At 40.1% G+C, this 27,626-nt stretch overlaps 2 protein-coding genes across 5 annotated transcripts; one reads left to right on the forward strand and one right to left on the reverse strand.

The window, feature by feature from the left end:
- Window positions 1–233: 233 nt before the first annotated feature.
- RAMAC (RNA guanine-7 methyltransferase activating subunit) lies at window positions 234–4,626 on the forward strand. Of its 3 annotated transcripts, XM_072043337.1 has the most exons (4): window positions 244–368; window positions 681–779; window positions 1,599–1,763; window positions 3,384–4,626. In XM_072043337.1, exons 3-4 carry the CDS (start codon window positions 1,600–1,602, stop codon window positions 3,571–3,573), a joined length of 354 nt encoding a protein of 117 aa, XP_071899438.1. In that variant the 5' UTR covers window positions 244–368; window positions 681–779; window position 1,599; the 3' UTR covers window positions 3,574–4,626. The 3 variants fall into 3 exon arrangements, with proteins under 3 accessions (XP_027321870.1, XP_071899438.1, XP_071899439.1); XM_027466069.3 differs by lacking the exon at window positions 681–779 and having other exon boundaries at window positions 234–368; XM_072043338.1 differs by lacking the exon at window positions 244–368 and having other exon boundaries at window positions 740–880.
- Window positions 4,627–22,968: 18,342 nt separating this feature from the next.
- On the reverse strand, window positions 22,969–27,611 carry C11H15orf40 (chromosome 11 C15orf40 homolog). 2 transcript variants are annotated; one of them, XM_027466067.3, is made up of 4 exons: window positions 27,502–27,611; window positions 27,068–27,191; window positions 25,889–26,016; window positions 22,969–23,843 (listed from the first exon to the last, which is right to left on the reverse strand). In XM_027466067.3, exons 1-4 carry the CDS (start codon window positions 27,592–27,594, stop codon window positions 23,751–23,753), a joined length of 438 nt encoding a protein of 145 aa, XP_027321868.3. In that variant the 5' UTR covers window positions 27,595–27,611; the 3' UTR covers window positions 22,969–23,750. The 2 variants fall into 2 exon arrangements, with proteins under 2 accessions (XP_027321868.3, XP_027321869.1); XM_027466068.3 differs by lacking the exon at window positions 27,502–27,611 and adding an exon at window positions 27,271–27,423.
- Window positions 27,612–27,626: the final 15 nt, after the last annotated feature.

Below are 27,626 nucleotides of genomic sequence, written 5' to 3' on the forward strand. Positions count from 1 at the left end.
ACTTAGAAGTCAGTGCATCTCGGCACTTTTTAAGTCCTGACATACACTTATATTGCATTATCAACCCTCACAGGGCTATGTCTGTAGGCACCGGGTCGGTTTCACCCCCTTCAGTTGTCCCGACCCAAACTGCCTCCCTAAAACCTGCCAGGAAAGGGCCACGCCAATCTCTACGCTATTTACATCAAGGCACTTTGCCCAAATCCCGATTTCGGGGAACCTGCCCTCCGCCCACCCCTACGAGCCCTGAGGCCGGGGCTTCGTGAGGGGCCGGCAGCCCCGGGAGGCACCGCCCTGTCGGCGGCGGGAAGCGGCGGGGCCCGGCCCGGAAGAGGAGGGCTCGGGGCAGCGGCGGCTGGCGGCACAGGGTGAGGGGAGCGCGGTGCGGGGGGAAAGGTGGCGGGGAAGGGGAGGGAAGGGGAAGGAAAGGAGGCGAGACCAGTCCGGCCGCTCCTCTCAGCACGCTCCGGTGGAGCTACAGCAGGGGGGAGGCGGCTCTGGCCCAGCAGGGAGGGAAGTGAAGCGAAGCGAAGCCCGTCCCTTCTTCCAGGCTGCGTTGGGCCCTAGGCGAGGGAAGGTGACTGGCCACCCTGCTACCAGCCCCTAAGACTGTAGGAGCCCCTGAGATACGTTTTCGGTCTCAGGGTCCACAAAACTCCCGTCTCCTTCCTTCTCTCCAGTTTGCAGATCTTCAAGGAGGCAGCAGAAGACCTCGATGTGGAAGTCAGAGACAAGGACCTTTAATGCTCTAGATCAGGCAGGGCCTGTTAAAACAGTAGGTGTGGAGCTTTTCTCAGCATCTCCTGTTAGGGCCAGATTGTCACTGATGGGCAGCGCTGGGTAGCACCAACTTCTGCAGCGCAAATTCATATCTAGGCAGGTAAATAAGTAAACTAAGACCTTAAATACAGCTCCCATTTGAGAAGTGTATTATGAGGCAATTTAAGATCATCTTGGGTGCTATTCTTTCTGTGAATCAAATTATTAAAACAAAAATCATTGTAAATAAGTAATTATTTTGCTTTGCAGGCTATAATTATCTATAAGGTCTGCATTATATTCTGCCGTAGCAAACTTCTCAAGTAATGTTCTTCCTGCAAGGAATGGATTAGGAGTGGCTTGGAAGTGCCTTCTGAAGAAATATTTTTTTTCTATAACTCACCTTCAGAAACACCCCATTTCTTTCAACCAGAATTCATCACACTCAAAATTGATTCAAAAGCACTGCTGTGTAATAGCTGACTATATTGGCTGTTAATCTGAGTTGACTTTTTCCTGCATGCATGGAGTCCCTTAAAACCAATCCCAGTGTTTAGACAGATCCAGTATATATGTCCAAAGACCAGACATGCAATTGGAATTGATTTCTGTAAGGCATGTCCTTCATTGTCTCGACTCTCCAGAACAGGCTATTTTGTTTGTATTTGCAGTCTTAGGTCATCAAGACAGGGAGCATCAAGTCGTCTGTGCTATTGTGCTCACCTGACAGTGTAACTTTTCATTGTCCTTTATTTGCCCTAAGTGGATGGTGGTAGTTATTACAGTAAGTCTTCATACATCATTAAAGCCTCTTCTATTGTGTTTATACAAATTTTCAGGATGACTTCGCTGGTAGACATTCCCCTGGATTATGAAAAGATGTTTGCTCATCGGTTCACATCAGATGATAAAGAATACCAAGAATACCTGAAACGCCCTGCAGATCTCCCTCCTATTGTTGAAGAATGGAGAAACAGATCTGGTGGCAACCAGAGAAGAGAACGGTACTGATGTCTATTTTTTAAAAATGTTGGTAGTTTCACAAATACACGGTTAAACGATCACTTATTTATTTCAAAATAAAGTTAGGAATTTGTACTGTTAATAGAAGTATCCTTCATAGTTATGAATGTTTAAGGTGAGGAGTCTTATTTGAAAAGTAGTGAGGTTTTACATTTTCTCTCTGCTGATACTGAAAGGTTTGATCTTTGCATAAAAGTATAAACTGAACTGCTTTCCTGAAAGGAATGAGCTGGAACCACTGAACCCATTGCCTTGGGGTTTGTTCCTGCTCAGTCAGGAACACTTTCCAGAGGGGAAAGATGGGAGTTCTGCAAAACAAAGTAGCCTATTGTCTGTTGGATAATAATCAGCAGGAAAACATGTGAAGGAACAGGCTAATAACGTGATTATCTGTTGCTAGCTGTCCAAAAAACTTTTCATTTGTAACTTAAGTATTTGTTGCACTGTTAGACTAGCCTGCATTTCTTTCATTAGAAATATCTGTAAAATCCGTCATGTCTGCCTAGCGAGTGCAATATTAACCACCTACTGCAAAATATTTTGAATTATATTATTTTTCCAGAATGCAATTGTAGCTTTTTATTTAGCCCTGGACAGTAACATCTGTCTTTCACGTGACTGAAAAGGGACAATTACCGCATGTAGCACATTTGGTAATACTAACATCAGAGTTCATATTTAAGTAAACTCCTGTATACCTAACAGTTGTGGAGACTTCTTAGATAAATATCTAAATAAAATTTGTGCCTTATCTGAAGCAAAGGACAGCATTCTAACTTTTTATTACTCTAGAAAGTTGTCATCAAGTTAAACCCCAAATCAGTTTATACAGATTTAAAAATAAATAAATAAAATTAACAGAGATGTACCTTAAATGTGTACAAAACTTTGTTCTTTGAACTGATGAACAGTTGCACCTACTCCTTGTTCACAAAACAGACTTCATGTAAATGTTGCCTATGCTGTATTTTATCACACCACTGAGATGTCCAAACAAAAATGACTGCCTGGCAGCTCAGGTGTCCATAACAATACTGCTACAGCGAAACAGCCACAGTTTAGCCTGAACAATACCTAAATACCACTGATAAGGAGCTCCCTGAGTGTAGTTAAGTTATGGTATATACTCACACTCTGTCAGCTTGGGAATCAACAGGAGACTATGAAACAATTGGTAATATGTGCTAATAGGGTATGTGCAAATTCCAGGGGTATGCTGTTAGGTAACTGAATTGTACGTAAGCCTGCTTTGCCACAGCTTTCAACCATGAAGCTAGTAGACTGAACCTTGCTTCAGTACAGCTACAGATGAACCTTCTGGTTGTTTTTTTCAGTGTATGGTCTGTTAGAGTATTGAAAGTTCCAGCAGTGGCTCTACTGCCTATAGAATGCTTTGTGCTGGGAAACACTGTCCTGCCACTGCTCAACAAATCACGTATTGAGTCGTAGTAAGAAATTGATTAATAATCTGAGGTGACTGTTGATATCTTTTTTAAGACAAACAGATTAAAATGTAAGTGGTTAATTGTTATGTAACTGTTCATATACTCAGTTTTAAAAGTTTACAATTTGTGCGAATCCTTTGTTTCTTTTTATTGTAGGTTTCAAGATGGCAGATATTTTAGAGGGGACAGATACAACTGGCAAGGTGACCACAGATCTAATCAGAGGCCAGAAAGAGGTTGGGGTAACAACTACCAGCAGCACAGACAAGGACAATCTTACTCTTCCCACTATGGACAATATGGCTACAACTCCTACAACCCAGGCCCTCGTTACCATCCCTACTGATGGTACTTGTGGTTGGAAAGTCCAATAATACCATGTGATGAGTTAGATTTTTGACTTGTTTGTCTCCTGTTTTCTTATTTTTCACGGTTTACAGATAACTGAAGAATCCATATTCAAGCCCATTGTTGTTTATCTGTAGCAGGAACTGAAAAAGGGAATACCTTTTATTAATAATAAAAGCATATTCTACAATTTGTTTAGTATGCAGATCTTAGATTAAATTTGTCTTATATTCTTTTGTCTGCACCACTGAGATCCTCCTCTCTGTTACATTTTAGAAAATGAGGCAGGTCAGGGGAAAATGGTTGTAGCTTGTCTGCAGCCTGTAGAAGCTTGTTACATTGTCTTAAGACAGTTCTTTTTTGAAAGTGACATGCTGTGTCTTTCTCTGGAGAGAATTTCCTAGTTTGACTTTTGATAGTGAGAAAATTTCAGATGCCTTAAAAAGGAGAAGAAAGATACTATTACAGAAATATTTTATGGGGTTGGTATTTATGAAAACTCAAAAGAAGAACTCTTTAGGTATTTGATAGAGGTGTGATATCTCAATATTTAATTTATTGGGATAAAACAACTGTAGGACAGAAATAAGATCTTGCATATAAGATAAATTCCTGTCTGTTGAGTCAATGGGTTAAATTTATGTGCAGTATTCCTCTTAAAAACATGGTCTAACAATTGGAATAAGAGTTAAGTAGTTTAAATATGTATCTTCTTACTCTAGTAGTTCAGTGGTACTCAAGTTTTACCTGAGAAGTGATACTAGACTTAGATTAATTTGTAACATCTTAAAATAATTTTGGTATGTGCATAATGTATTTCAGATTTCCATTTCAGTAAAGCTGTAAAACTGTGATGTCTGTTGTTAATTAGTTTGTACGAGATACTTTGTGGATGTTATAGAAGAAAGGAACCATAATCAATACTGTTTGTATCATACTTTGTTTTATGAGAAAATAGCATAAGCAGTGAACAGTATGTTTTTTGGTTCATGGAATTTAAGTTCCACGTTTTCTTTAACTACTCACACAATAAAAGTATTTCACGTTAAAAGATGTTTCTGAATATTTCTGAAATCTACTTTTGAAACATTGAAAATTGCAACATTCATCTAGGCTGACAGCTGCTCAAGAAGCAGTACTAACAGATAAGTGTTAATACTGGACAGCTGTTGGTTTAAATTAGATGAGTGGCCTACTCAGCTAAAATAAAGAGGATGAGACACTGTGATTAATTAGAAGTCTGGAGTGTTAATCCTCTAACTTACTTTTGGCCATAATAGGGTCAAAGTTCTCTATTTCACCATTAATATGATAAGCTAATTTGTCTTAGGAGAGCAGTGCATTTCTTTCTACTTGACATCTTCAGCTGCTGTACAGAAACACAGAACCATCCCTGCTGTTGTCTAAGTCATGACATTATGTGATAAGTTCAAATTACTGCATCTTCCTTTAAAAACAAAAAGTAAATATAGAAGTCAAAAACACCATCTCAGCTCAAGGTGCTTTTGAAAACTAAAGAGCCTGGTTACTGTTGATCTTAGAAATGTCCCGTGTGCAGCTTCAGCATGGAATCATTTAGTTTGGAAAAGACCTCTAAGATCGTTAAATCCAACCATCACCTAGCACTACTGAGTCCACCACTAAACCACATCCCTAAGCACTATGTCCACACGTCTCTAAAATACCTCCAGGGATGGCAACTCTGTGACTGCCCACTCCAGGGCAGCCTGTTCCAGTACCTAACCATCCTTTCTGTGAAGAAATTCATCCTGACATCTAATTTAAACCTCCTCTGGCAGAACTTGAGGCTGCTTCCTCTCACTTGTCACCTGAGAAAAGAGACCAACACCCACCATACCACAACCTCCTTTCAGGTATTTGTAGATGACAGTGAGGTCACCCCTCAGCCTTCTTCCAGACTAGAGCCCCAGTTCCCTCAGCTGCTCCTCTTGTCTTGTTTTCTAGCTCCTTTGCCAGCTTCATTGTTCTTTGCATTCCAGCAACTCAGTATTTTGTGGTGAGGGGCCCAAAACTGAACATAGTACTTGAGGTGTAGTCTCACCAGTGCCAAGTACAGAGTACACAGCCTGTGAAGCAAAAGCTGTAGTGCTGAGAAGTGGCTCCACCTACCTGTTCTTTCGCTTTCCCCTTTTCAGACAATATTAAGAGCTTTGATATAATATTTAATATCCTACTCCCTGATGTACCTGCCTTGAATTCAGTTGTTTAACCTTAGAAATGTTACAGTGAAAGAAAGGTTCATTCTTCCTTGAGAAGTTCTACAGGATGAAATGCCCTTTTAACCCTTGATAATTAACCCCCATTAATACGGAAGAGCTGTTACACTAGGGAATATAAGCTTATCCAAAGTTACTCTCTGTGCACTCTCGAAAACCTGCAAAGTGGTTTGGTGGAATTCCTTTTTAACGCAGAATCGCATGCAAGGAGCCAGATAACCCAGACTCCTACCTCCAAGAAAGGAGCGCATCTCTTTCTGCAAAGAGCTTGATACTGCCTGCTATGCCAGGGAAGCCAGGCTGTGCCAGGATATTCTTCCTCCTTACCATCTGGAGTAGCATCTCAGGTTGAAATAAAACCTGGCAAAAGGAACGGGTTCTCTCATCTGTTGCTTATCCTCAAAAGCCCAATAACTATTTTAATTTTAGCGTCTTTCAGCTAATGAATGAAGAATCTGCAATACTGTGGCCAAGCTGTAGAAGCAGATATATTAGGGTGGCCTAAATGGACACTACAACTTTAGAATCACACATTGCATGGCCTCAGGTGTCATATTCTGAGTTTCTTGACCAAGTGATCAGGAGAGACACCAAGGCCAGTGCAGCTTCCTGGTTTCTGTCTTTCTTTACGTCCTTGACTCCTGTTATTGACCACTTGTCTCACCATTAAAACTCTCAATTCAACTTCAAGGGATTGTATGATTTACAAAACTTGTAATAATTATGGCAAGAATATATATATATTTTTTATGAATGCATTTCTAAGTAAATGCATATTTTGCACTAGACAAAAAGATAAACAAAATTTAATGTATATTGTCCCTGAAAGTTTCCACTTAAATGAACTTGTATCTATGATAAAGTCCAGTCTATTGCTTCTGTCAAGCTAAATAATACCAGTAAGTACTGTCTCCAATCACAGTTTTGCATTATGGTGTGTTACAGATGATAAAACTGAAGCTAGATTAATTTTAACATTTGCAATTTCAAACACTGCAGAAATTGTTTACTTTAAGTATGATGGAGATCGCAGGGTAAACATTAAAATTCAGTGTCTGGAATCTGACTTTAAGAGAACTTTTCCCTCTGACATTTGCTCAGACATCATTATTAACATGAATAAAACAAAAGAAAGATAAGTGTTATGTATTAAAAAATGACTGCCACGTTGCCAAGAGTTTAATAAATGCAGAAGTTTGACTTCAGCAGTCCTAAATCCCTTCCTGAACATGTAAAGCAATTTTGTGTGGACAGCTAATTCATGCTGAAGAATTATCACGCTAAATTACAGGTGCTGCAGCAAGAAACTTCCAAGAAAACTCAGTAGCTTTTGTAAAATTTCTTAACTAGAATTTTAAAAAATGCTAACCACTAAGCCACTAGCTACTTGAAGCCAAGAGAGTGCATAGAAAAATTCTTAGTATGATTTGTGAGATACAATTTTCCAAGTGTTCACTGCTATTCAACCTCTATTTTATCCTAACTCTTCAGCTGGGAATTGAGATGTGCCGACATGCTTCGAAAGGTTAGCTAGAAGCTGAAATACTTTCAAGAGGCTCTTTAAAAGATATTTCAGACAGTGAAGACAGTGTCGTATTTCTGATTTATGTATAATTATCACTCAACTTCTAGAAAAAAAATGTATTTCATCTCCTCCTGTTCAAATATATCTGAATGTATTTAAGCTCCTACTATTAATTTGCTACTAAATATTCTCCTTAACCGAGAAACATGGTCACATTTACTTCTTATACTGAGATGCTGGAAGGAAAGTTCTTTTTATATCAAATTTAAGCTGACGTTTCCTCTCCACTATCATTCCTATTCCTTACAATATCTCTGAATTACACAACTTCGGGTGAATTTTCTTACCTGATCCAACTGGTGCAGTCCCACCTCCTCTGCCTCTGACAAACAAGAGGGGTTAGGAATACGTGGCCCAGGAAGGGAAAACAGGACTGCTCCTTACAGCAGCGGCGGGCTGCCTTCGGAGTGTTTTTATGAAAATGCACCTCCCTTATGTTTCATTTGCCAATCAGGAAAAGTTACTATAATTTGTCTCCTGTATGTTAGAGCAAAGCTACATAATCCCACTTACATTACACACAGCACTGGTGTTCTCATGATCATAAACTAAACAAGATTATTGGTCAGATCAGGTTTCCCTAAAAGTACCTAGGGAGTATGCAGCCCAATTCAAGACACACAGACACAAATCCTAGAGATCAAAACGGAGTCCAGTGGCTCCAGAACTGCCAGGATGGTAGATGGCAACTATAATATGGTGGTGCACGATGATCTTTCCTCTCAAGATGATTATTTTTACATTAGGCCCTGCAGGCTGGAATTTATTTTTGTTTACCATGGCCTATATTCTTCCTCAATAGGGCACGGACTGCACTCAGTGGTTGTCAGTACTCATTTGTTTATGTGAACAGCAATGCCAAATTGTTATCTCTCTGCAGCTCACCCCCTTATTTTCTAAGTACTGTCCTACTAAAATGCAAATTTATTACAGAAGAGTTGGCAATCACTACATTTTCCTGCAAGTCTAATAACACAGGACATCATTTGTATTGGTTACCTTCTCTGATATTTCTAGCAAGTGGGAATACAAATAAGTGTTATCTTTTTCCTAACACACAGATGCTTCTTTTTCTAGTAATATTTCAGCAGATGGATAACTTTTTTCCACAAGTATGGGGCAGTGTTTTTATTTATTTATTTATTTTTAATGATTACTTTCATATTCTGTAATTTAAAACTTGCTTCACTAACAAAAGATCTATTCATATCAACTATAAAAGCTGTTCCTGCTCATCATTTGAAGAAAACTTATCTATTCAAAAGATGAGTTAAAGTTCAGGAAGTGACTTAGCTATTTGTTATAGAACTACAAAAGCAAGCTTATTTGTGAAAAAAATCTAAAGGGAAAATCTTCCAACTGAAGATTCAAACAATTTCCAAACTGAAACTTGTTACACCTTAAAAGAATGACAATAAGTTTCATCAAAGCTCTTTTACAGGGTTAGAGAAGATGATTTGGTAGTTATATACCTACATAAATTAATACTATTTCTAGTACTGTTTAGATAAAGGTTAGAAAATATCTCTCTATAAGCATACATAAACACATAAGATGTTTTATATAGCTTTTGGCCACCCTGTGCCAAGCATTTAGCACAATCAGAGCTGATCAGAAAGTCCAAAGTCATGTCTGAAGTTCGTTTCTGAAGAAATGCTTGAAGACTTTATTTTCTATTGTAAAGACTTATTTCCTAATGAAAAGACCTATTTGCTATTGAACATGTGATCAGTAGAAATAAGTTAATAGTGATAATTACCAAGTGCAACCAGCTCCAAGCTATTACATAATCGTTTTACATAATAAAAAGAAAATTAAATTTTCCATGGCAAAAGCTTGCTTTTTTATATGCTTTAAGTTTTTCCTTTTTGTAGTCATCAAGTAACCTTGATTTATGAATCCCACTGAGCTCTCAAAATGAAGTATCTTTAAGAATAAATTCTTATGTGCTGCAGTGTTTTTAATGGCATGAGCACTTGAATACAGCAAATGAAACCCTTGGAGTTCAGGTTTAGAGCAAGAGCTCTGCGTGGATACATGTTCTCTTCAGACCAGTATTACTCATGCAGATGCCACATGCTCACAACACCCACCCTGAAACAAATGGCTGCAGCATCAGACCTGGGGTACGTACACCCTCCTCTAATCCACAGCTGCAGCTAAACTGCTGCAAGAACATAAAGGAGCTTAACCTTAAACTGCCACAGGGGCAAATCCTATTTCTCCAGTCCTGCAGCTCAGGGGATATTTCCATCAGCAGAACTATGCTTTTTTGTTGTCCTAAGGTAAGATGGATGGGACTGGGGAAGGTACCTTGTACAGCCCAGGCAGAGACTAGAAGGAGCACTGCTGAGCTGAAGGAACAGTTGTTTCATGGCCATTTGCTCTTGTATACTGAACCCCTTAGGGGAAAATATGTTTTAAGATGTAATTATTGGTTATCAAACGACTTTAATGTCCCTCCACAGCCTGAGAAAAAGAAAAATAAAAGAGAGAGAGAGAGAGAGAGAGAGAGAGAGAGAAAGAGAGAGAGAGAAATTCCTTCTTCCTCCAGACTCCAGGGATCTCCGCAGCCTACACCAAGCTGGCAGAATATGGACTCAGGAAGCAGTTAAGCAGCTGGCTCATTATACTGGCAGAGTTTTCAAGCCCTTAAGTAAGGTGGATAGATCCAGGGAACGACAAACAAACAGCTATTGATGACATATCCTGCAGTCTACGTAAATCCCACTGAAGAGCCTTTCTGGACCTCACCAGCAGGATTTTAGTTTTTAAGAGACAAAATGGATTTAGTGCTAGCTAATAAAAGATCAGCCTAATTCTACTTCCCTCCATACCTGCATTAGATATATTCTTATTGGCCTACATTTTTTTTTCTTTTTTTTCCTTTTTTTTTTTCTCCAGTCCCATGCTCTTTTTACTCTTCCTCCTGTCATTCCACAGGCATCAGGCTATTCTATGTCAGAGATCCATTTTACCAGTTCCTCTTATTCTTGAATGCTCTTGAAGACAAGACCTTCTAAAGCTACTGAGTGTAAAATTTGAAAAAGACAGCTTTGCCACAGTGCCAGTCATTCTAAAAGGAAGTTAAAAGGAAAGGGTATTTTCAAAGACAGAACCAGATGTGTTAATTCCCAGCTCAGCTACTACCACTTTTAATGCTTTTGTGTCTTGATTTCCCATCTGTAAAATAGTGGTTAAATCTGCCCTGTTTCCCTCCTCTCTGCTACGTATTTCAGCTACAAGTCTCCTAGGCAGGGGCTGCTCCATTTAAAGTATAGTTATGGTGTACAACAATCTCAGCTGGGTCTGTACGTCCTGGTAAGAGGCACTGGGAATGGTCTGGCGGATGAATCCATCTATTTTCTGACCATCATTTAAAACAAAACAAAACAAAAACATGTGATAAATGCTATGCAGGCAGGGCCAATCTAAACACTGCCTTTATTTCTCCATGCAGTTACACAGCACAATGTGCACAGCTGGGATGCTGGGGCCAAGCAAGCTCTCAAAGCCAGACCTACACTAAAACGATTCTAACTCCTATGGGTGCAGTAGAAAAATGCTTAAAAAATATAAGCAGCATAAAGGCAGCATCATCATAGCTAACAGGTATGGATAGTCCCATTTGACAGTTAGTCCTGAATTCAACCAAGGTGAATTAGAAATGAGGGGGCAGTCTATGCAAACTTGATTCCACATCAATAACATTTGTGCTGGTAACTGTGTTGAACGTCCTATTCATTTACACCTCATTGATTTCAGAAATATTTTCTCTCTTGTGCATGCACACCATAGAATCACAGTAAAATTCCGACCTCATGGAAGTATTACAGCAGTTTTTTTTTTGTTTTTTTTTTTTTTTTTTAAATCAAGCTGTTTTACACCTACAGCAAAGGAAGAGGAAAGAAAATACAGTGGGGAAAGAGGAGGAGTGGAAGTCAACTAAGATGAAAGAGGGAATGCACTGGTGCAGGCAAAGGAAGAGAAGTCTTCCTCTAAAAGAGTCTATTGAAAGGTCAAAGAGTGTTCTTAGCATCTGAGAAGATGAAATCATTTCACTGAAGGTAAAATGCAAGGCTGTTTAAAAGCCATTTGTGACTGATGAGAACTGGAAGACAAAGATGGCATCACAATCTCTTGGCAAGAAAATTCTTCCAGATGGCATCTCTTTCTCATTAATGCTCTGGGGGAGGATCCTAGACAGCCCAGCAGGTCCCGTCGTGACTTTGGATTCGAAGCCATCCACAAACTCAGCTGCTCTTTGGCTCAACTCCACTTCTGCTGCACATGCGTGTGGCACACAGCAGTGCTACAGGACATTAGCTGATGAATGAAATTAACTGCCTATTTTTACCTCTTCAGATCACACTTCCCAACTGTGTTCTAAAAGGCAGAAACCTGCCCATAACCACGTCTCCCACTCTGTGGCTCAGAGAACTTTCTCAAGCTCTCCAAGTCTTCTACTACTAGTATAGTAACCTTAAGGACTGCTAGAAAACACAGATTTTTAACACAAAGAAAGGAAACATTACCAGTTGAAGGTCAACTCATTTTTTGAATTCATGCCTCCCAAAGTGGGCATCAAGATGATCAAGATTTCTATGCTGAATTAAGACCAGACTGAATGCCTGCATCCTGGCTTCACTTGGCAAAATCAGAGCAAGGCTTTAAACAGGCTACGCAAAGAGCAACGAAGTGTCAGCACTGCCTGGTTACTTACAGACTGGACCAAAGGCACATTACTCAGAGTAAGCCGACTCACTTAAAACATCTGTGGTATGCTTATACATGAGACTGTGGATGTGCTGCTTTGGTTTAAAGCAGACTTGTTACAAGTTACAAGCAAGATCAGATGAAATGGAAATAGGACACTGAGGAAAGAAAAAATGCAAAATGCAAAAATTTTGACTACTAAACAAACAAACAACTAAAGCAGTTCCACTCAACCCATGCAAACCTGCGGGCAAAGCAGTTCTTCAGGGGGGTACAGCAATCTACTCAGGGCTTTCCAGGCTCCTTGTCAGTAAGAGCCAGTCCCACACAAACAGCACATGCAGCCCTTACAGTTTTGTTTTTGTTTGTTTGTTTTTCCTTAAGGTATGCAACCCTTTCAAATTTGCACAGAGAAACATAAGCAAAAAAACAAACAAACAAGCAAAAACAACAACTTTATTGTTGCCACAATCCAATGGGTTTAGGAATCAACATTATAGCCTTCAATGCGAGAGCTCTTTTTGTTGTGAAAAAGATTCATCAGTGGCCCCCTGCAGAACACCCTTAGCATGAGCATGCTTCCCACTGCAGCTAGGCCTACCCAGACTGCCTGCCAGAAGCATTTTCAGGTTCTTATTTAGACAGGAGGAGCTCCAGTTGCATTGAAAACTGTCAAACTTTCCCTGATGAAAAACTTTTGTCCCTACCATCAGCCTCTTTGTTGTCCCCAGCTGTCCCCCACAGAATATTTGTATTTTTTCCCCTCCAGTCTAATTGTAGATGATTTGAGGGACAGACTTCCATACTTCCCTCTGGAAATTCTCCTGTAAGCCTGTTGGAGCTCGTTACCTATTCCTTCTTTCTGAACTCTGGCTGAAGTACATGACCTCTTCCTCCTCTACAGTGTTTGTCATCAGCTCTGAATTTGCTACTTTGGGTCAGATTCCTTGTGGAACGGTGTGGGGCAGTGACTTCTTGGTATTTTTGTCTGTGCCACACCCAGCCCGTTCAGGGATCCCAGCTGAATTCAGGAGAATCCAGGACCCTTACAGGGCCAAGCACCTATGGAAATCTCTACTGAGTGAGCTCCCATACAATTGTTCATAAGAAACCCAAGGAGAGTTTAATATGGCAATCTCTCACTGCACAAGAGTGGCTCAGTTTCAACAACTGAAAGGAGGTTATTTAACAACAGAAAATGACTGTATGTACCAAAAAGTCATTTACACATCACTAGGATTTGTCTGGATTAACAGAGAGCAACGGACAATGCTACAGACCTCAAGCAAGTGAAGGGTCAAAAGGCAGAATATATTTGAATTCCTACAGATTAAGCTGCTAAATAAAACACATTCTTTCCTGTGAGCATAGCAGATATAAATATATAGGAGCAGTCAGTCCCTGGCTGCACGCTGGGAACCTAAACAAATGTTATAACGCATGAAGGATCTTGTGCATGTAACATCTGCACCGCGACTGCGGTGGGGAGCGCCACGCTGGGCCCGTGCTGCTCCTGAGCCTGGCAGAGCCTCACTCGTCCCCGTGACATTGCTGGCCCGCAGGCAGAGCTGCAGAGTGCACAACGTGGTAACGGGGCTGAGTATCCACAGGCAGATGATAAACTGCAGCTTCCCATGCAGGGACAGCCAGGACTTCTATTTTAACCAGCAAAACACTGATCTGGAGATGGGATTTCATTTAATGCAGTAAATTGTTTACCCGGTTTCCACGCCTTACTCAGTTTCCATGTCAAATTAACACATCACATCAGGTGAAGGCGAGCACGCCATCCTGAATACTGATCCAGGCCAGAATGCAATTCCAGTAAAAATTAGTTTAAGTCCTTTTCATTGGCCCTTTGTCAGCAAACTTCATGGTCCACAAGACAAAGAGGAGGTAAAGGAATAAAACAAAATCAAACACAATATACTTAACATATTGGGAACAATTAAAATGGGCTTTTTAATTAACCTTGGTAACCTTCTAGGAGCTTTCAAATTTATATGGCTTTAAATGATAATGATTTCAACAGAAAGCATTTTTGTTTCTCTATGAAAGGTATTAGTAGGAAATTGAAAAGCTGCAGGAAAATGAAATTGCATTTTTCACATTTGTTATGAGCCTGCTCTAACTGTGCCACAGGAGAGGTATTTAATCATGCACCACTCCTTGCTTTTGGATGCTCTCTTCCTATTTGGATTGGAAGGACACGTATTAAAGGGTCATTAACCAATGTCATGTACATCATCTCTCCCTCACAAATCAACACCATAAACACTGCAACAGCCACAGAGCCGCTGTATAATCAGGGCCCAATGCAGGCTTTGCGGCTCATACAAGACTAAGCGGACAGACTAAACTACCCCAAAGAAACCTTTTTCCCTCCCAAAGAAAGGGCAAAGGCCTCGCAGCTGCTGGAAGACTTCTTAGAGCTATCTCATGTGCAAATGACAGAACCTGCACATGCGACTCTGGTCCCACAAGGACCCTGGCAGCTGAAGTCTCAGCACAAGCAATCTCATTACCTGGTTTCGACCCGGACGGTGCACTTACCCCTTGTATTTACACAAAGTTTTAAGCATGTGACAAGAGCTTTACACTCTGAACACATTATGAAAGAAGATGGGAGACAAATACCACATTGCACTGGCTTATACAAGTCACGACGGCGGTACTGAGCACAGCTGCACGGAACAAAGGGCCGGGTCACAGAATCATATCATGCAATGTTTTCACATCAGTACACTCCATAACATTTTTAAATAGAGTCATACCCCTGGCTGCACAAATTCATAAAGCAATGAGATGCCGTGGTGAGAGGTATACAGAAGACTTCCCTTCTTCATAGTTACATTCCTGTCTCCGTGCACTGAATGCAGTACCTCTGACTACTAAATGCAGTGAGATGCAGTGCACTTCCAAAAAGCACAGAAAATTAATTTTGAGGCTGAGTTGATTCCTGCTTAGTTTCTCCCACATAAACCTGTCTTTTATATGGCATACTTTGTCCTTAACACACAGGGGTTGATTTATGCCTCACCATTTTGGAAATTATTTCAGGATGGTCTTTTTGCCATAAAAGATGTGCACAGGAACACAGTGTCCGGCTTACTGAAGAAAACCGAGCAGCATTTCATCTCCTTCAAAGAGTCTCATGATCTACTTTCTTACTTTAGTCATTACTATTTAATGATATTATAATTACTATAAGCCTCTAGTGTTCAGAATAACCACAAAACAAATACAACCTTGATTATGCTCTTATTATTATTTGTATTACAGTGGCAATTAGAGACTTGAGCTTTACCCAAGGAAAAGAGGAACGTGCATCTCTAAGAACCTGCATCTAATCCACAATGAGAATTACAAATAAGAAAAGATTAGGGGAAAAGGACAAAACACAGAGGTTGCTATACCTAGATCACATGCTCATATTGTCTTGTTTTAGAGGCCTGACATTCTTCTTTGGAAAAGATTCTGTCTCTCATGAAACTGGACACAAAGATAATCAGCAGTCCTAGCCTCTAAAATTGGCTCACATCTTATTGTTTAGTACATGTTCTTTACTATGCTCAAATACATCTCGCTCTCCCCTGCTGCCAGTTCTAGGTTCACAACAGTCTTGATAGCTTATTGTCTGCTGCCACACCTGCTGTCAGTCATGCTTTTTTGTTGCGACTAAGTCGTCACAGATTGATTTACCCTTTAAAACTGTGGGCTGTATTTATCCTCTAAAACAGGCATGTAGCAGAAGACCAAAGGCTCCTTTGTGGAGAAAGCTTTTCAATGTTGAAGATGTGTGTCACTTCTGCTTGACACTGTTCACAGGCAGTAAAGCAAAAGAAAACAAGCACTTGATTCACCCTCTCACATACTACACTGTCAAATGAGCCAGTTAATCAGAAGACCTGATTTCACCATTCTTAAGTGATTTCACTTAAACCTTGACATGTCTTCCCCTTTCGGTATTTGTTCTCCTTCAACAGTGGAAATTAATACAGCAGAGTCATTAGGTCTAAAATTCAGACTTGATGATTGGTACGAATTTCTCTGAGTTCAAATTCCTCTTCCAATTAAGCCTTAACGCTTTCCTGACAGAGAAAAAGAATGGAGTGTCTCATCTGGAAGCAATTTTAAAGACAGTCCACAGTTATCATCCCCCTGCAGAGCAAACTCGCGCCGTAGCCACTAACCTGAATGAGCTCTTCTGGCACCAGCTCCTCCCACTGCAAGAGGCTGGAGGCTGGCTCACAAGGCTGCCAATTTAGCATGACGAAAACCTGTGGGAGCCTTCTCTTTACTTTGGAGGAAGCTCTGCAGATGAGGTAAGACCCCAGGAGTTGCAGTTGGCTGACTCTGGTGTCGTGGGGATGTGCCAGCCTCTCAGAGTCATTACAAATTGTTAGTCCCGACTTGCTGCGAAGGATAATAGTTCAGTCACCAAAAAGAAAAAAATACTGCCAGACTGTAGCTGTCTTTGTAGAACCAATTTACTTAAATGAGATGAAAAGGCAGAACAGATGAACTAGTTATAATCAGCACACAGACTTTTCCATCTAAATTTGTATTTTAACTCACAAATGTCTCTAAATAACAATAGCACCAGTAGATGCTCTTTCTATATTACACATGGGTATGGCCCTTGCATGGATCTATGATTTCAGAAGATGAATCTTTCCTTCCTGAAAAAAAATCAGTTTGGCATTTAAGGGCTCACAATTCACACTAAAAGGGCCATAGACAACAGCCTTTTCTCATCTAGATTCATAGATTGTAAGTAAGCAAATAACTGTGAAAGATGGGGCAAATTATGTTGCAAATTATTAGATTTACGGTCTTTGAAAACCTGACAAGGAAGGTATTACTCTTGTGACAGTTTTTCCCCATTTTGACTTGAGTGCTAAACAGCAGAGCAGATGCTATAAAACATCTGGAGCCCATCACATCGTTTATTCTGTGCATGGTTCTCCCCAGTAGAGCTTAGGACATGCTGCAAATACTTCCAACAAGCCAAAAAAATTGCTATTAGTTCAATAAATGACCTTTAAATAACATAAATTATTCTCTATTCTCCACTCCCTACCACGTTTTCTCTTCTTTGTTTTCTGATTTGAGAAGTTTGCCCATTACTCAACCCCAGGAATCAAGCAAACAGGTACTGCTTCTTCAGAGTCTAATCAAGGTACCTCCCTATGGACACCTGGGGGACAAAGCCTAGAACACAGCATGTAAATAGCTAAGATCTGAAAATGAACTAACAAAATTTGTTTATTTAAATTTGTAATCCCAGGCATGTAAAAGTTGAAGCACTTCACTACATTATTTCCCAGGTAAAAGGCTGAGTAGGTCCACTGAATGAGCAGAAATCACATGCAGCTGAGAGACCAAAGGTTTTCTATATAAGGTTGTTAAACATTCTTCATAAAACACATCTTTAATGGAACTTTTCTTAACAGCCTTGTGATATAAACAGTGGTGCAAGAAAAAAAAAGCATTTCTTGTAGAAGTTTATCTTCCAGAAGATTAAAGAAAACTTTCAAATTCACGTGTGATGGCAACCCCAATAAAAGAAAGGCGTATAGCAAGCTCTGGCATTGCATGTTCTTCTGGTCTTGTTTCCCTAAGTGCACAACGTGTATACCTACACCTCCACAGACAGTTTTACTTATTTTTTGTAGATTTAGGGTTTATATAGGCTTATATACTTTATAGACTACTGAAAAAAAAAAAGTTTAATTAGATCTTACACCTTCTCTGCTTTCACACACCCAGACATTTGGAAGACTAGTCTTGCTACACATACACAACTTAATGACAGCTATTGTCAAATTAGTGTTTTCAGATGCTCTGATTTCACATTTATCCCTTCCCAGAAATATCACCTAGTGCTTCATTAAATAAAGACTTTTTTTTTTTTTTTTTAGTTCTAGCTGATAAGTGACAGCAATCACAGCAAAAAGAAGTCTGACAGTCTGAGAATATCGTTATGAGCTGATCACCTTTTAAAAATATTTGACCAAAAAGCTCTTGGGTCTGCTTTGGTAGCTGAACCTGAACTCAGTGAGGAAGTGACTGAGCAGAATCAGACGTCCTCATTAAGTAAAATTAGTCAAGTACAATTTGCCTGGCTGATCCCCTCTATGTATTAACCCTGGTTTTCAGACATTGATGAGCTTAATCAAACAAAAAGAAAAAAAATAAAAAACACTCATGAACCTAGCAGGTTTATTAGGAACAGATTGCATTTTCACTGTCAAAAGGCAGCAAAGAATCAGCTGAAATACTGAAGAAAATTCTCTGTTCATAAGCGCATCCTAATAGCTAATAGCAATCTTTCCTCATAGCACGAACATGACCTCCAATATGTGCTAGCTGATTGCTGTCAGATTTACTGAAGACAAAAGGAGACATTTTATTAAAGGGCAAATGTCAAGAGGCTACACAGAGCTGCTACAGGGCTTCACTAGAAGGGACAGGTTTGCCCTCTGATTGCAAAGATTACATTGCTAGGGCTTTTTCCCCTTCCACAACGAATACATCTCAAAGTGCTGTCAAGCCCAAGAAATGAAGAAAAAACAAAATACTGTAGCAGCTAAGGAGGTAAGTGTCAGCAACAATGCTGATGTAACAAATAAAGAACAGAAACAACCCCAGAGAGGCTGGTCCTGCTTGAGGGCACTGAACCTGAAGCAGTGGCAGCAGAAGTGAACGTGAGAGGGCAGCAGGAGGGCATGTGGACTCAAGGGAAGGCAGGCAGCTGCTTGAGCAAGGCTGGTGATACTGCTACCAAGTTTACCCCACAGACCTTCTGAGCATCAGAAAAGAAGCAATAAACTTTGTAGATGTTAAGACAATCTATTGGAAAGGGCATCAGAAAAAAAAAAAAAAAAAAAAAAAAAAAGTTCTGTAGAAATATCTCATTTTATACAGTTTATAAAATTTGACTTGCCAATGCCCCTTTCAGACAGATGGGCATTATAGAGGTCCTAACATGTTTTGAGGGTCCTGATTTTTTTTTCCCTTAAATTATGCCTTAATGCATCCTGCTTTGCAAGACACTGCAGCAACAACAGCTGGCCAAAGGAACAACGTGCTGCAGCCCTCCCAAGAGCACCACACACATGCTGGGTAATGGGAAAAAGGCAGCTTAATGACAATTATCCCAGAATTACAATTTGTAAGTCCAGTTGTTCTCTTAAGGCAGACTGCTTTATCTGAGCAGCACAATATGAAGCTTTGAGCTCATTTCAACACTCTTTTCTCCCCAAGTTCATGGTCAACTGTTTGCTTTACAGCATGTTTCAATAGTGACCAACTATTACAGCAATACTCAATTCATTTCCTTTTCCCCGTGTTCTTTCAACTCAGAAACTCAAAATGTTATTTAAACAACATTCCAAAACCTGAGCCTCAAGCTGCAGTAAGATGGTATGGTAGACTACTCTGTCACTCTAGCTTTCCCAGCTCTTGAGACAATAAAAAAAACTAATAAATGTAGTATTTATAGAGGAAAGCAAAATTCTTCATGGCTTACTGACAATTACTTGAAAAGCTATACATAAAGGACTAGGAAGAAATGAATTCCAGTACCTTAGAGAAGCAGCAGACTCCTCCTTTCAGGCAAGTATTTCATTTCTTCAGCAGCTTTTTGACTGTTTATTGTGCCTTGGTTACATTAACAGCACTTTAGAAAGGCTGCTGCACTCAGGGCAGAGAATAGTAACGGAGCTAAGCTTTACATGCAGGTACAGCACCATGTTCCCAGACGGAGCCAGGGGAGCACATTTTCACACTAGCTAATATGGCAGTGAATCACCCTCCTGAGATAAAGGCTAAAAACATTAAGACGGGAATATAGCAGGCTGGAATTCAGGGGACAAAAAAAAAAGGGATTCATCTGGTTCATGTTTACATATGCAAATAAACAGTATGAGAGGGGAAATACTGAGAGAGAGATGTGAAGTAATGAGGAGAAAGAGCAGGTGTATCTATCTTCTTGCAGGCTGAAGGAAGGAAGATATTAAATGTTGCCTTCTGGTAAATTGCCACTGCCAGTTATTGACAAAGTTGTCAATTATACGGGATTATTTAGACTGATGATACAGGAAGAAATGGGGATTTAGAAACACATGGGACTAAAAGCAGAGATGGGGCTGTGCTGCAGATGATAAATGGAGTGGACTGAAACAAAAAGAGCAAAGAGACCAGTTTCAGAGAGTATAATTAAATATCCTTAATTAGCATATTAGAATGCTGCAATGAAACATATACCTACTTCCAAAGTTGGATTTTAGAAAATAAACATTAACTGAATGGAAGAAAGAGCAAGAATATTCCATGCCATAAGACTGCTTGACATAGAATATATTCAGTTAACTTTTATTTTGCTAATGTTTAAATAACTCAATTATATAAAAAATGCACTGCCTGCCCACATCTATAACCACTAAGATATTAAACCACCATTATACAGATCTTACTGAAATTGGTCAGCCAATGCATTAGGAAAAGAGCACTGAGCTTGAGTAAATAGTAGGATTTCAAGTCACATTGCTAAAGAAAAAAAGATGTTCTTATGCACATAGAATAGTTAGATGGGGACCATCATGCTAAAGGAGCTACTGCTTTATTAAAAATACATGCTGCTGAAAAGTTAGGGAATATTTACTACCATAATTTCCTAAATAGAATGGAAGATATTTCATTGTGTTCACAAAGAGAGTTGATGGCAAGGAGCTACGCCTAAATCACACTTTTGGCATTGACGTCTCGTTTGGTCATGTAAGCCACTTACCTCGCTGTGCCATACATCAGCAATACCTTCTTGCCTCCCAGGTACGTCACAAGAATAAATGTATCAATGACTATTATAGATATATTATAGATATAATTGGGAGACCACATGAAACCATCTGAAACATTTTTGGTTACTGATATCAAACAAATTCTCTGTTTCCAGCACGTAAAGACTTCATTTGCCACACTGCTCACTCATCCACTGGGTCAATCTTGAGCAAGACAAAGCACTACTACCAGAATAACTGAATTTCCATTTCTCTGTTTCCATTGCCATCACTTTTTCACATCTGCACTGAGGTCTCAACTAGTTAATGCCTTGAGCAACAGAAATTAGGGCTTGAATCTAGGCCACCAATAATATTTTTGCTTCCTGAGAAGCAATGCTGAAAAATATAACTGCATTAACTCTTAAAAAAATACCTGTGACAACTGAACAGGACAAACTGAAGTGAGTATCAAGTGCTGTATTACAAACCAAAAAAAAGGAAAAGTACTTGGCTTGGCTAAGAACAAAATCAGCTTTATATATGGGCCCCAACACACTCACAAACGCGACAGGAAGCAGAAATGCAATAGGGAAGAGGGCACAGTGGCTGTCTACCCAAGGACTAATAACTTCCTAGCTGAATAGGACTCATCTTCTGATTGACAAGGATGATGAATGTGACTGTGCCTGGCTCAGATTACATAAAAATGGCAGCACAATACACTGACAGCACCCTATTTGTCTTCATACCTTCAGTGCTTCGGAAGAAAAGATGCAGGAGCTGAAGGAGTTTGAGAAAGGTAAAATCTCTGAAGCAGAAGCTGGCAAAGAGATTAAGCAGAACACGTTGACAAGACAGAGGGAACTGAAAGACTAAATTGGTCACTTTTGTAGACAATCATCACCAAAGACGAATGTACCTCAGTGACTGCACTTGCCTACCTACCTCCTACCTCAGTCAGGGTCTGAAGTCCTGGTAAAGTGTAATACGTTGTTTTAATATAGGATAAAATATCACACGTGGTATCAGATTCCTGGGAATTATTTATAATGCCTGTTGCAGCATCCATCTCATACAGCTTATTAAGGCAGGATTCCTCAATCTTTGGATTGCTGTTTCCCAGTCATAATAAACAGAAATTTGGAGAATAGGATAAAAACAAATGAACAACAACAAAAACATACCCAATAACCAACCAAACATGAACACTTATTTTTTGCTTGTTCTGCCTTAATTCTTCTGCAGGACATGGTACCCCTCTGCTGGGCAAGAACAGATGCAACGTCAAGGAGCTACAAACCAGAACTGACAGACCAGTAAACGGAAACTGGCCCATATGGGCTGAAAGTGGTAAGGAAAGACGAGTGAGGCAATGTGTAGCTGGCCACAAGCCTGAGAACACAGGGAGTCCAGATACAAAACAAAGCAAATACCAGTCACAATTCAGACTTAGTTCCATAAACGCTGTCCAAAATACAGCTTAACATTTTTGTAAAATCTGTGAAAATGAGTCACCTTGAAGTCTAAATAAAATTGTTGCAATATTTAGGATATCAGGAAGAAGAAAGAATTTGGTAAAATGAGATTTCTGATCATGAAAAAAGGATTTGTGAGTTATAAAGTCTGCACCGTGTGATGCTAGCAATGGAATTTAGCCCTAACTTTTGCATCCATAACTTTTTTTTTTTTTTTTTACTTTAGGCATTAAATATATATACGTATGTAAACATAAGTAATTGTAAAACATGACGATCATAGTAAAGATAAGAAATTCGGACATTAGTAGTGACTGTACTAAAAAGTAAATTCCTACCAGAGACCTCTGAAGAATACTAAGAAGAAAAGTCAAATCTTCTTATTACCCATGAGACTAGGAAATAGTTGCCCATTTTCTTTCAGATTTCTTGTTCAGTGCTACCTATGACTCTGCTTGATTTTCTATGGGTTGGGATAGTAAACATTTTTAAACCAAGGAACGATCACAAAAAAAGTCCTGTTTAAAAATAACATTCTAGTATGTGACATCTAGGAAACCATGTTTCTGTTAAAAATATAAACACAAAGCAAAGTTTGATAATATTTTTTTTGCCCCTTTTATTAAAAACAGTCATTACATTTGACATACATTTGGCACAGCTTCTATCACTGTATCTCTGATTTTCAGGCAACCAATTGCAGGCTATCACAAAGTGACACTAGGAATGCCATTGCTGGGTTTGGGGTCAGCTCTACAAACTTCAGATTTTGCTTCATTTATGGTGTTGATTCTGTTTTTAGTTTGTCTGTGTGATGATCAAGAACAGCATATTGCCTTCAAATACATTCATATTAGATGTACATATGTGAACATGGTGTAGAACTGCACCCTATACCCGCCACTAGATATTGAAGAGAACACTCTTCTAGGTTTTGCTGTCCAGAATGATTTATAATTTTGCACCACATTTCTTGTCACATTGTCCCAATGCCTTTGAAGCCTATCACTCCAAGCCTTTTGCTTGGTGAACCAAAGTTTGTTGCATTCAGAAACAATTTTCTTAAACAACTTTTTAGAGTCCATGAAAGATGACAAATCTTACTGACAGGAAACTCTCCAGAGGGGAAAAAGCCTGTGGTAGTAACAGAAGCTGATACAGAGCCTCAGTAAAGACAAGTTTTTCTAAGCAAACCTATACACACACAAATGCTTCAACTATACAGCAGCTATATTGACACAGGGAGGGGGGGGACAGAGGAGAATATCTTCTCCTAGCCATTATCCAAATTCTCGAAAGGACTAGATTTACATAAGAAAAACCATCAGTCCATTTACCAAGATGCATTATATTGTTCCATTTGCTTGTGTTTTAGGTCACGTGGAAGCTTCTTTTTTCAGTTTTTCTAATATCTCATCTGGTGTCACCGATACCAAAATCTTCACCACTTTATCACGGGATTTACCACCCTGGTTCAGACACACAGAAAAATTATCTTGCAGAGAATCACCACTAAACACACATTGCCAAAAAGCTCATTGTGATGCCAATACATCAGGTATTGAAAAATTATACAGGTATTTTTGAAAAAATAATTCTTAAGAGTGTAGGTATGCAGAATTAACAGCAGTAAGACGTGGTTCATCAGTGTCCTTTCTAGTTATTTTAAAAGTGGAAAGCAATGCCTAATCTACTCTGCTTTTAAAATTGGATAGAGCTCCCAGAGCATGCCCTGAATTTTTGCCCTTTTTATAGGCTAGAAGAAAAAGTAAGGTATGTTTCCATAATTCAGCTGTATCATCTAGAAGAAAGACTGCAACTGCAGTTGCATTTTATTTTTTTAAAGGTTACTGTATATAGTTGGTAGATGTAGACTTTTAAATCTTCCTTCAACACTGTTTCCCACAAACTATTAGTTACTCTTAAGCTGAATTCCCAAGTTGATAATAGCAACAAAATGAAAATAAATTGCATTGTATATAACTCAGATTTGTATGGCAGTTATTTTAAATATTGTTGACTTGTTTTTGTATTACTGACAAAATTGCTATTTTACATAGGAACTGGCAAATTTGCAATTTCATTTCATTTTGCCTGAAGCTACAACTTCGCCCGTATTCAGTAAAAATGTGAGAAACAAATATGTCATATTTTAATCTGCAGCCTGACAAAAATCTTTAAAGATCCAAAAGGACATCCTGAATAAGGAAAATGTCTTAACAGTGCTATACAGAAATATGGCATGAATTTTAAAATTAAAAATAGATTTTTGAAGCAGACTAGCCAGCTTATGATGAAAATCAAGCCCCTTGGGTAGAAATATTACCATATTTCCAAAACCCTATTTTATACTGGATTGTTTCCCACTTAGATTAGTTTTCGTGGCATTATCGCTTATCATAAAACAAGTAGCACATAAGAGAGAGAAAATAGTACAAAAATCACTCGCTGTGTACACTCAGCAGATCAGGATGGGAAATCCAAGTCACAGATAAAATACTGACTTTACCACAGTGCTTCACTGAGAACAAACAGTGGTTTGTGAAAAACAACACTAGCATGCAATTATTTGGACATTGTAGGTCAGATCAACCGAGTCAAGAAGGTCAGGCAACACCGGCCCCTTTTATGCTCAACTCTGCTTAGCACTTATGAGAATAAACTAGTTAAACCTAAACATCTCTTTAAGGCAGGAGAGTGTTATTGTAAAATATTGATTGAATTAAGGAGTTTGCCCAGGAGTCGAGAAAACATGAACCAAGCTTTAGCATCTCTACCCTTCATCAAAGCAGAGCTCAATTCATTGATTGTATTCCATTTATTACCACTATCTTTTAACAGACTTTTACAGCTACATTAAACAAGCACAGAAAAATAAAAAGCATGTTTTTTCATTGTGCTCTCATGCTTACAAACTGTAAATTAACATGGTTGGAAAGACTGACATATGAGTTCAATGCGTTAATAAAACGAATTATTTATTCAGTGCAATGAATAATACAAACAGTTTCCACATGCCAAGTCAACACACACAAGTTCTATTAGTACAAAGAAACTGTTAAGGCCCAGATAGAATGGATGTGTTTACAAATGCTTTTACTTATATGCAACAGTTACTTTTCAGAAAATTTTTACTCAAATACAGAAGTACCTTCAAAAACGGAATGCAAAGTTATAAATAAAATGCACATTTTTCTGCAAAGCACAAATTATGCGTATTGAATTTGAAATGAAAACAGAAGTATCTTTAAGGGTCACAGAAAACATGAACTTCATAAACTTTTGGAAATATATCATGATAAGAAGTACTCTGACTACATACTCAAGCTGTGGTTCTTCTTGTATTAGGTTTTTCCTCAATGAATCATTCCATTAACTCAAACACTTTTCAAGTGTCTTTTGGACTGAACTTGGAGAGTATCTCCAATGACTAACTCAGTGAATAACAATTCAAAATCTTGAATTTAAAGTGCAGTAAGAGAAGACTGAAATAAAGAAGAAAAAAAAAAAGTACCTTTTCTAAAATAACTTCACTCTTCTTCACTTCTAGCACCTTAGAGAGGTAGCGACACAGCTCTGCATTTGCCTCCCCTTCTGACGGAGGCGCAGCAATAGCTACACCTACTGCCTCAGCTGTCACATCTAGAACAGATATTTTAAAGAGTTTATGCTCAGAATATTCAAAACATCTCGTTATCATTTCCTAAAAATGAATGCTTATGCTTTCAAAATCATTTCAATTTACAACCAAATGACCTCCTAGATCAGGAGGTAACTCTTAGATCAGCAGGTAACTCAGTATTTTTATACTTCACTAATTCCCTTAAGTTAACTGTTAGCCAGTGCGAATAACAATAACCTTCCAGCACAAAGAACAGCGAAGCCTTTACACCCGTATCAGTGATCAGCTAATGAATTATTGGCTTTTACACTGTATTGCCCATTCTGCTGCCGGTGTACTCCAGCTCTCCAGCTTGGCTCTGTGCAGCATAATACAAATTGTATTACCCCCAATATGCAAAAAAAAAAAAAAAAAAAAGCATGACCAATAGGCTGGCCCCAAGACCTTTGCTATCATCACGTTTTCTCTGGCTCAAGCGGCAGCACATCTAAGTGTGCTAATCCGTGCTCAGATTTTACCGACCCCATGTAAAACTCAGCCAATGGATCAGTGTTTCTTGGATGTAATGACTGAAATGTGATATTTGCATTCGCTTCTTGTCTGCTCCAGCTTTTAGATTTATATGTTTGTAAACAGTAACTATTGTGGCCTAGAACTGCTTTTAGTTTTAATCCCTGGTGAAGGAGCTGGAAGGAGAGCTCAGCATCGCCCTTCTCAGAGGGGGAAGGCACCCAGCGGGGAATAGGCCCCTCTGTCAGGCTCACGCCTACCAATGTAAAAACCTGCTCTAGCCTGTCCAGAGCACCTAGACTTGTACCGAGAGAACGGATTTTGCGAGCTCCACCTTTTACAGCAGGAGGAAACCTCCACAAGCCCTCGGGATCCAAGCAGCTGGCCTAAAACTGAAGCGCTGCACCCAAGTGCTTGAAGGAAAGCCCACGGCACCACTCAGGCTGGACGAGCCCCTCCAGGCCATCCGGGTCGCTGCCCCTCCTTTCACACCGCCTGAGCCCTCAGAGCCCCCCCGGGCTCCCCGTGCCGAGCCCGCCCCGCTCCCCGCCCGCCGCCCACCTGTGACGGCGCTGCAGCGGGCGCCGGGCTTGGCGCGAACCGTCACCCGCACGCCGCCCTCGGCCGCCACCACCGGCCCCGCGGCCGCCGCCTGCCCCGCGGGCTCCTTCGCGGCTCCTCGGCTCTGAAAGACAGAAACGCGCCGTCAGCACCGGCACCGGCACCGGCACCGGCCCTGCCCGGCCCCACCGCCCCGCACGCACCTTCCCCGGCATGGCCCCGCCGCGCCGCCGTACCGCCGCCAGCAGCGGGCGGAAGGCGCTAGGGCCCCGCATGGCTTCGCGCTGCCCTTCCGCCAGCACCCCCCGGCCCCGCCCGCGGCTCCACAGGCGCCGCCCCCGGCCCCACAGGGCCTGGCCCCAATGGGAAATTTCTAGGAAAGTCCCAGGAAATAGGAAAAAGGAGCTGGGGGTCAGTCCGTCCCCACTTCTCACCCCAAAATCGTCCTCCAAGCAGTGCTCTCGTACACCCTCAGGGAGGGTACAGAGCTCTGCACGGGAAGAAGTGTAAAACAACACCGACTGCATCCCATTACCAGAGGCAGAATGAGTAGCACACA

This window comes from Anas platyrhynchos, chromosome 11, assembly GCF_047663525.1.
Source record: "Anas platyrhynchos isolate ZD024472 breed Pekin duck chromosome 11, IASCAAS_PekinDuck_T2T, whole genome shotgun sequence".
NCBI classification, from domain to species: domain Eukaryota; kingdom Metazoa; phylum Chordata; class Aves; order Anseriformes; family Anatidae; genus Anas; species Anas platyrhynchos.